A 13,808-nucleotide genomic window follows, 5' to 3' on the forward strand; every position below is an offset into this window, starting at 1 on the left:
GATCTTGCTCACTGTTCTCACTGTCAGAACTCGCCCCTTCTGATAGAGACGCTTCTCGTTCAGCAGGGCTATTGTTCTTCTGTCGCTGGGCATCACCGTTCCGTCTATGGTGTTGATCTTCGCCCCCAGGAAGATCTTCACCTGCTCTGGTTCTATCGATGACTTCCCCCAGTGTATCGAGAACCCCAGGTTTGCTAGTGTTTTTGTCACCCGTTCTGCATGCTCCTCGCACTTTTCGCGAGTGCTTGCTTTGACTAGCCAGTCGTCTAGGTAAAGATACACATGAATCCCTTCCCTTCGTAGGTACGCTGCTACTGCTGCAAGGCATTTTGTGAAGACCCTTGGGGCTGACTTTAGGCCGAATGCCAGGGTTGAAAACTGATAATGATCCTGGTTGATGCTGAACCTTAGCAGGTTTTTGTGTCGCCTGTTCATTGGGATGTGCAGGTAGGCGTCCTGGAGGTCCACGGTGGACATGAAGTCTCCGCCTCGTATTTGGGGTAGCACTTCTTGTAGTGATGTCATTTTGAATTTTTCCGTCTTTATGAATTTGTTAAGGAACCTTAGGTCCAGGATGGGTCTTAGTGATTCATCCACCTTTGGTACAAGGAAGTAGTTTGAGTACACTCCTTTGTTCCTTTCTCTGCGTGGCACTGGTTCTATGGCCTTCTTTTTCAGTAGTTGAAGTGTCTCCTCCCTGAGTTGAGCGAGCTCCTGAACCGAGCGCTGTCTTCTCTTTGGTTTCTTGTTTGGCGGCCTTTCTCTAACTCTATGCAGTATCCGTGCTGTATGACGTTAAGAACCCATTTGTCTGAGGTGATTTTTTGCCATTGTTGAAGGTAGAGGCCCACTCTTCCGCCTACCGGTGTTGCATGCTCGTAGGCGCTTGTTTTGTGTAACCCCCTTGGTGTTCTTACATTGCGCTTCACCCTTCGGGGTATGCTGTGGGTGAGCGTCCTTTTGTGTGTGTAGTCACTTAGATGAGGGTTGGTCTCCCCCTCTCCTCCTTTGGCCACGTCCGTTTCCTCTCCCTCGAAAGGACTGGCCTTGAGGCTGGTACTGCCAGTTCTGCTTCTGCTGTCCCTGCTGGCTGTGACTTTCACCCTGCTGCCCGTGCTGGAATGTCTGGTGCGACGTACCCTGCTGGCTTCCTCCCCTTCCGTAGGGTCTCCGATTTGGGGTGCCTCTTCGCATTCCTCTGAATTGCACGGCTCCCATGGATCTTGCAGTCTCATTTTCCTTTTTCAGCTGGGTGAACTTCTCGTCCACCGTTTCCCCGAACAGCGTTTCACCGTTGAAAGGGGTGTTCAGTATGTTATTCTGGACTTCCTGCTTGAATCCAGAAATTCTGAGCCAAGCCTGCTTCCTTTCAGTGATCCCTATGGCCATCAGTCTGCTCGAAGTTTCCGCCCGTCCAATGCAGTCTTGATGCATGAGTTGGCGATATTCTTCCCTTCCTCCACTAGATGGGAAGCTCTTTGACGGTACTCTTCTGGGAGATGCTTGACTAGTTCCCCCATCTCATCCCAGTGCTGGTACTGGTGTCTATTCAGTAGAGCGTTTGAGTTTGCCATGCGCCAGTGCATTGCGGCGTTTCTTTCTACCTTCCTTCCAGTGAGGTCCATCCTTCTGCTCTCCTTATCAGGAGGTGGCCCCGAGGTCGCCGGCACATTGGCTCTTTTCCTGGCCGTGGAAGCAATGATGGAATCTGCCGTGACCGATCCCTTAATGTAAGGAGGATCCTGCGAGGAGTGCTTGTACTTCTTTTCCGTTCTGGGTGTGATGGACCGGCATGTTCCCGGGTCCTTAAACGCCTCCTTCCCTTGGTTCATCACGCTTTGGAGCATGGGGAGGAACTGGCTCCTCATCTGGATGGGGAGCAGAGTTTCGAGTAGAAAGTCTGCTTTCGGCTTCTCCTCGTCCAATTTCACACCAACGGCTGCTGCAGCACTCTTGACGACCATGTTGTACGCCCCGATGTCGTCAGGCGGCGAAGGCCTCGAAGGATACGAGTCCACGGGCTCTTCGGGGTTTTCGGTGTCGATGTCCTGCCATTCCAGCTCCTGACTCGTCGACGACGCCGAGCCGTAGAACGACTGCTGATCCTCATCATCACCTTCTCCCTCATAGTAGGTGCCTTCCTCCTCCTCTTCAGGACTTCTCGACTGCTCTTCGGCGTCGAAATCCCCTTCTTCCTCGATCTCCACGACATCCATCGACGGGACCGTTGGGATTTTGAATTGTTTCATTCGTTCGTCGAACTCCTTCTTCCTCTGAAGGATGCTCTCCATCTCCGCCTCGAGCCTTCTCTTTTTCTTCTCCATGCTTGAGATGTGCTCGGCGTCGACCGCAGGTCTCTTCGACGGAGCTTGCGTCGACGCGGTCTTGTCTTTCGTCGCCGAACGTCCCACCTCGTGGGTCTGTTTCGACGAACTCTGCCTCTCGGCGGACTTCGGCACCTGGGAGTCCTTCTCGAAGGATCCGTTCGGCCTTTTGTCCTTTGAACCACTGACGGACATCGAAATCTTCGGCGCCGGTGTTACCTTCGAGGACTTTGACTCATTTTTTCGAGAGTCACCATCCGATTTTCGGGGCCCTTTCGGTGGTTTTGTACTCGACGTGTCTCTTACCTAGTCAGGCGTTTTCTTATCGGTCTCTGCGACCGTGAAGACATCAGGTCCCTCGGCGATGTTGTCTTCATTGTCGGTTGATAGGCCCAGATCGTACAGCGATGGGGCCTTACCCTTGCCTTCCATGCTGAAGTTGGCTCTCCTCTGACGTTCTCTCACCCGGAGAGTCTTCGGCGCGAAGGCGAAACAGGCGTTGCAGTCCTTGCTCTCGTGGTCGAACGGCAGGCAAAGGTTGCAGACCGGGTGTTGGTCCTTCTGCGCGAACTTGTGGTGGCAGTTAGGGCAGAACTTAAATTGTGTCTTGTCCATTGCGCTCAGAGCCTCTGAGTGCGCATTTTCCTCTGTGCGTCGAAGAAATTCGAGGATCCCCCTCCTTCTTCGTCGTCACGGCTGTAATACCTTTCTCTCTGTAGTCTTCTAAAGGTTCTCCTTCGATGAAACTCACGTATTTTCCTTCTTCCTTCGTCTAAATCTCTGGAGCTTCTCGATGACGATCCAGACCCAACGGCGGAAAAAAGAATCTGAAGATGGCGCCCCAAAGATGGGACTTCCGCAGGAAGCACGACGACGTCACGAGAGGTGCACCAAATGGTGGGACGTCGACGCCCACCTGGGCTACAAAAAAAAAAAGAAAGACTACGAATCCGGACCCAACCACCAGATCGCGGAATAATGCACAGCATAGTGAATCCAGAAAGATTCACGCTGCAAAACCACATCTCTTGAACTATTTAGTGCGCAGGAGTAAATGACCAATGCAGAGCAATTATAATTTCCAACAGTGGTAAGAATTTATAACTTCTTAACCGTAATCCACAGTGGGCGCAATTAAAACAGAATCTGCAGGCATTCCGATTCTATTTCATCCAGTGCTTTAAATGGGCGGGTACTTTCTGGTATTGAGTACCTGCACTTCTTTAATTTCAATGGGAGAGTACCTGCACTTTTCAGCACTGCTGCAATGTTAATAATGGGAGAGTACCAGCGCTTCGTAGGAGCTAAGAGTTACTCTAAAGATTGAAAGCCTGCGCTTCTATATTTCCATTTAAAGCACTGATTTAATCAAACTGAATCCTAATTGGTCACCTGGAATTTTGCGCCTCAATTAAGGATTTAGAATACACATTTTCAGGAAATAGAATTGATACCGTCCAATTTACCATTTTCTACAACTTTCATCCACTTCTACATAAGAATAGAAACATAAATCATCATTATCATATTACGTCAAAAACAGTGCTTACGGAACAGCACATTTAGGAAAACATCTCTTAAAAAAGAAACTACAAATAGAGATTGTCACCACAGTGGAGCGATTTTTTTGTGCTTAAAACCTGGCCATTTACTTTTAGGTGTTTGTGCAGAGAGTGTACTCCAGCCATTTATTTTCAGCTGGCGCCTCCCCTCACTTACATGATTCCCAAAGACCTTCTTTCTTCGCGCCACAGAGACAAGAGGAACATATAGGTGAAAGCCCCAGGGAGCTACTGGGAGCCAGCGCTTCCAGGCCTGGGGCACCAATTCTCAGATGACCTGTCAGTGCAGGCTTTCAAATAATCAGTTACATCCCTGGGTTTAGATGCAAAGTGCTAGAGAGGTGTGTTTCACCTGCCCTGATGTGAACTGTCTGCAAGCAATGGTGGCTTCTGGAGATAGTGATGCATTCCAAACATGGCCAACAAAAGCATGAATTGACGTAGGTGATCTACACATAAAAAGATCCTTTCTATCACCACATCTATCTGCCAAGCACTTTGGTCAAAGTTAAGGTTGCTTCAATGGTAACTATACCGCCTTCAGTCGTGCCTGGGCTTACTTTGCTATAGCCCTCAATCAACATGACTATCACTGGGGTGACATGCTTATTGTTGTGTTATTTCAAGGCTGTTAGCTAATGTTCCTACCAGGGTGACGTGTAGGCTCGGGAGTGGCATACACGTTGCTTTTGTTGACCTTCAGTCCAGACATGATATCATTGATCATCCACAGGTCCCTCTGCGCCGCCGCCTGGTCCTGCATTTAAAAGTCAGAAAGGGGTGAAATGCTTAAAAACACAAAGACGCCTGGGTAGCAATGCTTCTCGTCTTAAATGCTTAGCATGGTGACTAATTAGTTGGGGCTACACTAAATCTATAGAAAATATGATACTTGGGATCTCACTATGTCCAAGATGCTACAATGCTTACAAGATATGTTGAAAACACTATACTGTACAAGAAAACGCCATAAGTATAAGAACGCTGGGAGAGCAGTCGGATATCTAAATCTGCCAATAAAACCCTCAATATGCGTGGACTTCTTTTGTGGGTTGGTTTCTGACTTGGGGATTGTGTTTTGGAATTGCATGGTATTAACTCACCTGTGGGTGGCCCACGTGCCGCACATGCTCCAATGTCTCTCGCAGGTTGTGCAAGTCATTCTCCAGAACGCGGTACTCTTCCCAAGCTCTTTCCTTATCCTAAATACGATAGTGTGAAGATAAATACTATTGCAAACTTTTCTTAGATTCTTAGACCAACAGAACATGGTGTCTGTCGGCTTTTCCACACCCAAAAACATTTAATTAAACGGTGATACCATCTACATTAAAATGAATCTTAAGCAGGATCCTACTACATTATGGAGCACAATCTGAGCTCCCATGTGCAGTGTGTAACTCCCTTTGACATGTTTTGCTGATGCCTTCTGGAAGGCCGGGAGATGGTTCTTGGGGCTATGGTATTGTAATTTTTTAGTTTTCTCTAAAAGCAGTTTGTTTGAGCTGCAGAGCTAGAATGACATATTGATGCAACATGTTTGAAGGATGGATAGAAACCAGAGACAGAGCGAATTCTTTTTATAAAAAGCAAAGACGAAATTGTATTTATTGGCAGGGTACATTTCAAATTAAGATATTCAAAATTCAAAAAGTGAAAAGACTACAATATTCCTCATTCTCTCATGTCATATTTCCTTCTATTTTTCAGGTTTCTTGATCTCTCACACAAACATTTCCAGTAGGAATTGTGGACGTTTTTCCTTCCTTTAGCTACAAGATGTCATGAAAAGGGTGCACATTCAGAAACTATTTGTTGTGATGTATACCTTTCATTGCTTAGACTATTTTAGAGTATTGCAGTTTTAGTTAAAGAGGCAATTAGGAATTTCAAAAGGCATGCGCTTTATATTATGCACTCAATTAGGAATTAATATGGTAATTTTAAGAATGATGGGACTGTTCATATATTTTCAAATAATTTAGGGATTAAAGTAATGTAGGCATATAAAAAAATTCAGTTAAAAATGATTGTTTAATTAGGTGGCATTATGAAGTAGCTGCATAACTTAATCCTACAGTAAAAAAATCTCTCATAAAGTTGAACTATAAGGAAACATCCATCAAAACATTACCTGGCACACAGATAAGTGGGGAGAAAATAAAGTTTTCCCATATCAGTTGCTGTGGGAAGAAAACGCAGGGTCCCTCCCACCCCTACTCTGCAGGCAAAACAGTGCCATATAATCCCCGGTGAATTTCTCATGTCTTCTACAACAGTACACGCAGCACTAGCAAAGTGAAACTTAGCAGAGGTCTATTTGTGTATATGAATATCAGGCTTATTCCAAGAGACTCACCAAAGTGAGGTCACAGAGTCTGGCTCGGATGTGGACCAGGTCGTCCTGCAGCATCCTTTGCTGGTACCAGATCTTCTCCAAGACATGATCCTGTCCCTGGAACTCCACCTGGTTCAGGCGGGTCACTTCGAGCACATTCTCCAGCTTTTCCTACAAGGGGAACAGATGAAAGGAAGAGCTACAAAACAAGGCATAGCAAGCAGATATCTCATGGAGCGGTCCACTCGTGGTTAGTTTGCCTTCCTAGTTTTAACCACCCAGGTCATCCCATTTTGAGCTTATCAGGAACGTGGGACTTGCACAGACCAGCCTTGAGTGTAAAGACGGCTGTTCCTCAACAACCACTTTTGGAATCAGTGTCTGGCAGCACACTTCTACACATGCATGAGTAAGTTACATGATAAATCGTTTGAAAATGCTATTGCCCCTGCAAAGATACAACTATAGATTCAGAGGAGAAGTATCTTGGGGATAATGATGTTAACTGGACCACTAAACTGCATGGTCCCCATTCTCATAAGTCAAACTAGGGCAACAGCCATAGGGCACTAATACAAGGCGGTGTCCAACAACAAGTAAAAGCCAGGGAACAACCTTTTCTTAATGAACGAAGAGCACTATTTTGCCAGCAAACCCTGAACATCCTTGCACTGTTCTGAATCCCTCCTGGATCTGGGGTAGTCTATTGCAAAAAAATGGGAGTGGAAAAATACTGCTCTGACAAAAACAGAAGGCTACTATTAAAGACATCAAGAGGATAAACGGCAGGTCACTGAGGTCTATTGTGTAGATTGATGCCAGAGTTACTGAGCTACAACAAGACATTGTAGGTAATGACAAGTAGGTTACCTTATCCGTTCTGAGCCGAGCAGATTCCTCTTCTAGACTGTGCAGGAGCTTGTCCTGACCACACAGTTTGGTCAAAAGAATCTGCAGAGAGAGGAACAACTGAAGTGAGAAGGGAAATGAAAAACATAGAAATATGGGGAACAAAATGGGAACAACATAAAGCTGTGTTAGCTGGGATTCGGCGAATTTAGGTTAGCTTACTTATTGAGTAGGCAAATGGAAGGTTAGGAGAATTGTGGGTTGAGTGGATGGAGGGTTAGGAGAAAAGATGGCTATTTGACTGTGGGTACACGAGGATGCTGGTTTAACACAAGTTGGATAAATGGTGGTGTGTAAATGTATTTTTTGAAATGGCCAGTTCGGGAGAAAAGTGGCTTGGAGCACTCACTTGAGCAAATGGTTGGTGGGTAATGATCAGCTGTTTTTTTTGTGGCTGGTTGAAAGAGCAGGTGGTTGAATTGGCTCGTGGAAACTGTTGGGAACTGTTGAATAGATATGTAAAAGGCAGCTGTACAAATCGACTAATAATTAACAGATAATTAACTGAATGGGTGGCTGAGTGAATAAAAGATGAATAAAAGGACAACTGAATTGAAGGTTGTGTGACTAAAAGGGGATTGAGAAAGGGGCTAGGTAATGAATCTTTGAGAGGATGGGTAGTTAGTAAAGGTTGAAAGAAAGGATGGCTGTATGAATGGGAATGTGTTAGGACCAGTTGTTCAATGATATTTTGGTGAATGGTTAGTTAATGAGTAGACAATTGAGTTGACTGCAGAGTAGGTTAGATAGATAGATGTGCATTGGTGACTAGGTAGTTCAGTGAATAATAAGTTGGTATCGTGAAATGCAGATAATGGGCAAAAGGGTAAATGTGATTTTGGATAAATTGATGTTTGGAAGGATGGGTGGTTAGGTAAAGAGGTTATCGGGTAATTGAATGGTTGAATAGTGGAGTGAATGAATAGTTGAATTAGTGTTTACAAATGCACAGCACAGTTTGCAAAATGGTTTGAATCTAGGCACAGGTCAGTGGAGTAATGGAGGATAAAGAGACGTAAACCAGTCACTCCTAGGTGACCGGGAGTTCATTGAAGACTTTTTGCTTCCTCAACCCAATAATCCTCCTTGGTAAACTTAATGGAGGCAGTGTATGTGAATGGGGGATTCAGTTTCCGAACACCTGGAGCTAATCAGTGGTTGAATAGTTGAATGAAAATATGTATGATCAGGTATGATGGTGGGAAAATAATATTGGGAGACTGGATATCAGATCAGTTAGGCTGGTAGATTTAGGATTAGTCAATTCAAAGGCCTCTGAGAGACAATTAGTTGAGCTGATGATTGACGAAGAGAAATGACAAGAGAAGAACGGTAAAGAAAGTCACAAAAACTTGAAAAGTAGAAAAAGACATACAATTTTATGTTCATGTTTGAAAGAATGCTTAAAGTCAGGGTGTCTTATAACTCTGAGAGGACGTCCCTCAATCCTACCAGCCACCCGACCACCAGAACAAAAGACATGCAGCTGCAAATGTTAGTGCACAGATCCCACGCTGGCATTTTGCGTGGCCCTAAGGATTAAAAAATAATCGCAACCAAAAATCTGCTGAAGGATATGCTCTACTGCCCACCTGTGATGTTGTTCTATTCAGAACACATGTGCATAACAAATTCCTTGGACATAGGTGAATGCAAATAAATCTACAGCACCAAGGAGCAGCAGGGCCAGCTGCAGACTGGACTGTTTTAAAGAGCTATGAAGCCCATCTCTTGTATGTACGCAAAGTTTGTTGTAGCCAGGTCCAGGATGCAAGGTCTCATTGCAATTTGTTGGAAACAGGACATGTCCTTTTATCACGATGATGGGAACATAATGCCACATTTCAAATCTCTTTACAGTAGATCTTTTTGAATTTGGATTCCTGAATGATTAATTACAAAAAATTTCCACCAGTCACTATGCTGTAAATGGTGAGAGGGTACTAGTGAAACAAATATCACCCTATATACTGTAGAAATGTGGTGTACACTGGAAGCTGAATGGTCTAGGGAGTTGTGGTTTCATAGCTAGGAAATAGTGAGATTACAAAGCATCGGACACTAAAGAATTCTATACAGTGGAAAATCCTCACACAGGGATCGGTTGACAAACTGCATTATGTAGTACATAAAGTGGTACATTAACTTTTGAATTAAAAAAAGTTATCAAAATATTTTACCATAAAATAATTTTTATTTATCTATACTTTTTACCATTCAATTAAATGTATACATATAGAGATATTTAAGAAGTTGAAGAAAATTAAGTTAGTTTAATATTATTTACTATTGGGTTCTAATGTAAGTTGCTTCGACTATTATTTTATATGTGAGGGTGTTGCAGTACCAGTGATTGGCCATGTGTGGTGCTGCACTTACTCCAGAGTTCCTTTTAGCCGTTATAACTTTACACTCATATATTTTGCTACACCGTCCTGTTTTAGGAAGAGGAGACATGTAAGTCTAAATGTTGTATTAAATTTACACTCAGAAATGGTGAATAGCCAAAAGTAGTACATTTACTATAAAGTGTAAAAGTAAATTCACATGTGTTGATTTACTCATGTCCAAATTTACCTTTGTGAATAGGCCCCACAATCTCCAGCTGCCCGATTTCACCACACTCTTTGCCCACGTGCCCAAAGCTCCCAACAGTCGGTCTTTGTGCCCTATCCATGAGACCAAAGCTCCTCAAACTGTTATATCTGTGTAAACCAAGCTCCCCTCACCCTGCCCAAGGTCTTCACAATGTTGATCCATGAAAACTAGCTCTTCACACCGTTATATCAGTATATATCAAGCTTCTCTGAGTCTGTCTATGTGTCCCAAAGTTCTTCAGATATTCCGATAAACGATACCCTAGCTCCTCACATTGTTATATCCATGTATACAAAGCCCCTCTCCGTCTTTCCAAGCATTGTAAGTTCTTCATATTTTCTTTCCACAAGACCCTATCTACTCATACTATTGTATCTGTGGATACCAATCTCATCTTGGTCTCTCCATGTGTCCTAAGTTCTTCACATTGTCTATCAATGAGACCCTAGTTCCACACTGTTTTGTCCATGAATACCAATCTCGCCATAGTCTGTCCCAAGATGGCAAGCAACTCTCATAAACTGGCCTCACATACAAACAGCTGAAATATGTGTTTCTGGGGGACCCAAAATCCTTAACATGCCATTGGACAAAGAGAAACAGAGAAAGAGATTGAGGTAGGCAGAGAGAAAGCGAGGTGTTCAGATATAGATTGAACAGAGTAGAGTCAGAGAGAGAAAATTGCGTTTCTTAAGGGGCCCCTAAAAAGGTGGGGGCCGTGGACAATTGTCCACTTTGCCCAAGCCTTAAAACGTCTCTGGTGAACTGGATACCCCTTAAAATGGCTACCTCCTCACACTGTACGACTATGGACCCAAGCATCCCAAAAAGTGTCCATGTTCCCCATATTAGGTTCGATTGTCTGTCTAGGTGCTGCATATTCCTCACACTTTCCATTTTCACCAAGCTGCTCATATTGTAGGGTCCATGTGCCTATACGCTTCACCCTGCCCGTGTGCACAATTTCCTACATGCTGTATGTCCATCAGTCCCAGGCCACCCACAAAGTTAAGGTGCGGAAAGAACTTCACAATGCAGGCAAGGGACTGAAACTCCTCACACAATATGTCTATGTTTTATCATGTTGGCTGACCAGAAGCCCAGGTACCTCATACTCACTATATGTTCACCCTCCTTCTTTACCCATGTACCCCAGCTGCTCAACTTATCTATGTGACATGCCCCAGGCTCCTCAAATAGCCTATGTTCTCCAGGCTCCTACAATCTGTGTTCTTCTGCTTAAAAGATCTGCCAATTACAGGGCCTCACATCTCCTGGCACTGCAGAGCCCAGTGGAATTCAGACTACTCCCCCTACCCAGGAGTTCCTTCTACAGCAGAGTGCAGGCCACAGATATAACAAATCTGATCCATCAGCTGTGCCACAATCAGCATTGGCCTTCTTCGTTTTGGGTTTCCTCCCTTTGTACAAGATGAGCCTGCTGTGGAGGTGTCAGTCAGAGCATAACCTGCAAATCTCTACCAGGTCTCTTTTTCTAACACTTGAACAATGGGAAAGGACTCTGAACGTGAGCATGCAGTGTTTAAACTTAGCCCTGAGTTGGCAAACTTTGCAGAGCTAAGTTAAGTTTTTCCCACACAACATTTTTTTGCAAGAGGTTTCCTTACCTATTCTTTTTTATTACTGGGGAACCTTTCGAACCTGTCCAAGTTTTAACGAAAACTTGTAAGGGGGAAAGAAACTTCCTGTTTCCCACATCTCTAGTTTCGATGAACATTTCCTTCACTCACTGCAAGAACGGATTGCCCTCTATGAACACTCATCTATGCGACACGAAGCACCCTTGGCCCAAGAAGATGGTGGCATTTAAGGAGCGGTGAATTGGGCTAGATGCATTACTTATGAATATGAAAATGGGATATATCCCACCAGACAGTACACCAAAGTGTTTTAAATTCGATGTTGGTGATGGAATGCATTTCAGGAGCCAATGAAGGAACTACTGCAAATTCAGGGGTCCTTTATCTATCGGTGTGGAATAGACTTAGGGAAGAAGGCTTACATCAATGTCATTCTCCGCCATCCGGACGGGGCGTGGCATCCTTTCCCGGTACATTCCAGAACTGTGGGGCTGGAAAATGAAAACATGAAAACATGAAATAACAATTAGAAGTCAAAGCCGGCGTTTTTGCAAAGCACCATGCCTTTCACTATCTCTCCACTTCATGACCTTGCAAATATTTTGGCAACTAGTAATTTTTTTTTCTCATTCGCTCTCTCTTTCTTATCTTGCTTTGACTTGAGAAAAGGATGAGGGGGGCTTTTAAGGTACCCTATACTTTTACGTAAGGTAATGTGTGTCTATGTGTTCAACATATCAGTTTGTCTCCTCTTTTATGTATGGCCCTCTGTGCAGTATGAGGCCTGCTGCTTGCTCCCATGAAGTGCTGTAGCAACCTGCAAAAGAAGGAGATGGTGGGATGATCCTCAAGGTAGATGGAGGGAGCTCTGTGTGCATGGTGGCCTCTGACCCCTCAGCTAGTGGCTGAGACATCTTTACTTGTCCTCCTGGTGGGGGAAAACAAGACCGAGGCCATGGGGCTCTGATGAACCTATGTCCACACTTTTAGCCATGGTATTGGGGTGCTTTCTTTGATCATGTCCTTTTGACTGCCTTCTACATTTGTCCTATTGGGCATGACCAGCCTGAGTCGGTTTATTTTTTTTAAGAGAAAGGTCCACGATGGGATGCTAAATGTTCTCCATCCATAGAACTCTACAGAGGAGGAACTATTCCTTTTAACTTACTTTAATAATTAATAATTAAGATGTCTTTGAACTAACTGGTCATAGTCTGCTGCAATGTGCACTCTTCGAAATCTAGAGAAAGTCTGCCCAATGCTCAGACTGCTATCCATGACCCTCTCACCTCTGTCTGGCATCTTCGAGTCGCAGCCAATCAGAGTGAAGGGGACATATTTTGAATCATGTATATTGATTTGATAAATTAGAATTTCGAAGAGTTACAAGATAGGTTGCACTAGTTTACCCAGGTTTTGCCAAATCCACCAAGAGGATGTGTTTACAGAAAAGGGAATGTATGGAACCAAAAAAGGTGCAGGAGAGGTTGACTGGAAAATAGAAAATGTGGTCAATCCAGGCATCAGCTCCTCAGATGAAAGGCCATGGTCAGTGCAGGGATTTTTTGTTGACCTTTACAAAGTAACATTGTACCAAAACAGCATGGAGACCGACTTAGCTCATTAATTTGATGCTCTCTTTTGTTCAGCAGCCCCCTCAATTTGACTTGCCCAAAATTGACCACATTCCTAACTTTTGAAAGGTTTACTAGCACCCACTATCCCTCAAGAAAAATTGATTTGTATTCTTGTCACTTATGCATTCAGAGGACGTCTCTTGAGGTTTTAGGTGCGTTTGGTGCCATAGAAATGAACAAGGTGCTTTAACAGGTAGTATTAATGCACAGCAAAGAGTGACTTGAAGAGCAGGAAAGACCCTTACATCTGGTAGACTAGTTTACAAGGAGATTTCCAGTCAGGTCAAGGACTTTCAGAAGCCCAACAGGGCTGAATTAGTTGCATCTGCTGTCAATTACTCACCCTGTCTCTCTATCAGCATTTCATAAGCACAGGCCAACTCAACTGCGTATCGCCCAAGGCAAGCATGTGTCTTTGCCCACATCGTATTCCCGATCAAGTAAGCCAACATCATTGAAGGCATCTCACCAGAAAAATGAGGGGATTTATAAATGGGTAGAAACCTTTTCTGTTATTACTCCTGAATCAGTTCACCACCTACCGGCACAGCCAACGATATTCTCTTCCCAGGCATCACATGTGAGGCGGAGCGACTGGAGAATGGAGGTAGCGGGGGAAGTTGGGAATATCCAGGAGAGGTTGGTGGTGGGTGGGAAACCTGTAGCAAAGGAAGAGATAAGAACTAGGTAGTCAGGCTGGAAGTACACAGGAGAAGCCTCACCATAAAGCTAGCAGAATAGTCCAGCAGGTTAATGTTGCTGCTGCAGAGATCTATGCATAGCCTGCAGGTCACAGGTGTGAATCCTGGTGGAGCTGGCCAAGCCATAGGCCTTCTCAA

At 44.4% G+C, this 13,808-nt stretch overlaps 1 protein-coding gene across 2 annotated transcripts in view; it reads right to left on the bottom strand.

Moving 5' to 3' along the window:
* LOC146809599 (uncharacterized) overlaps window positions 1-13,808 on the bottom strand; it is a 253,425-nt gene that overhangs the window by 59,853 nt on the left and 179,764 nt on the right. For both annotated transcript variants that reach the window (XM_085616439.1, XM_085616438.1), the window contains exons 10-15: window positions 13,512-13,628; window positions 11,755-11,823; window positions 7,095-7,175; window positions 6,246-6,395; window positions 4,990-5,088; window positions 4,535-4,643 (exon numbers count right to left, since the gene is read on the bottom strand). In XM_085616439.1, coding sequence (XP_085472565.1) covers window positions 4,535-4,643; window positions 4,990-5,088; window positions 6,246-6,395; window positions 7,095-7,175; window positions 11,755-11,823; window positions 13,512-13,628 — 625 coding nt within the window. The remainder of the gene's footprint in view (window positions 1-4,534; window positions 4,644-4,989; window positions 5,089-6,245; window positions 6,396-7,094; window positions 7,176-11,754; window positions 11,824-13,511; window positions 13,629-13,808) is intronic.

This window comes from Triturus cristatus, chromosome 7 (genome assembly GCF_964204655.1).
Source record: "Triturus cristatus chromosome 7, aTriCri1.1, whole genome shotgun sequence".
NCBI classification, from domain to species: Eukaryota; Metazoa; Chordata; class Amphibia; order Caudata; family Salamandridae; genus Triturus; species Triturus cristatus.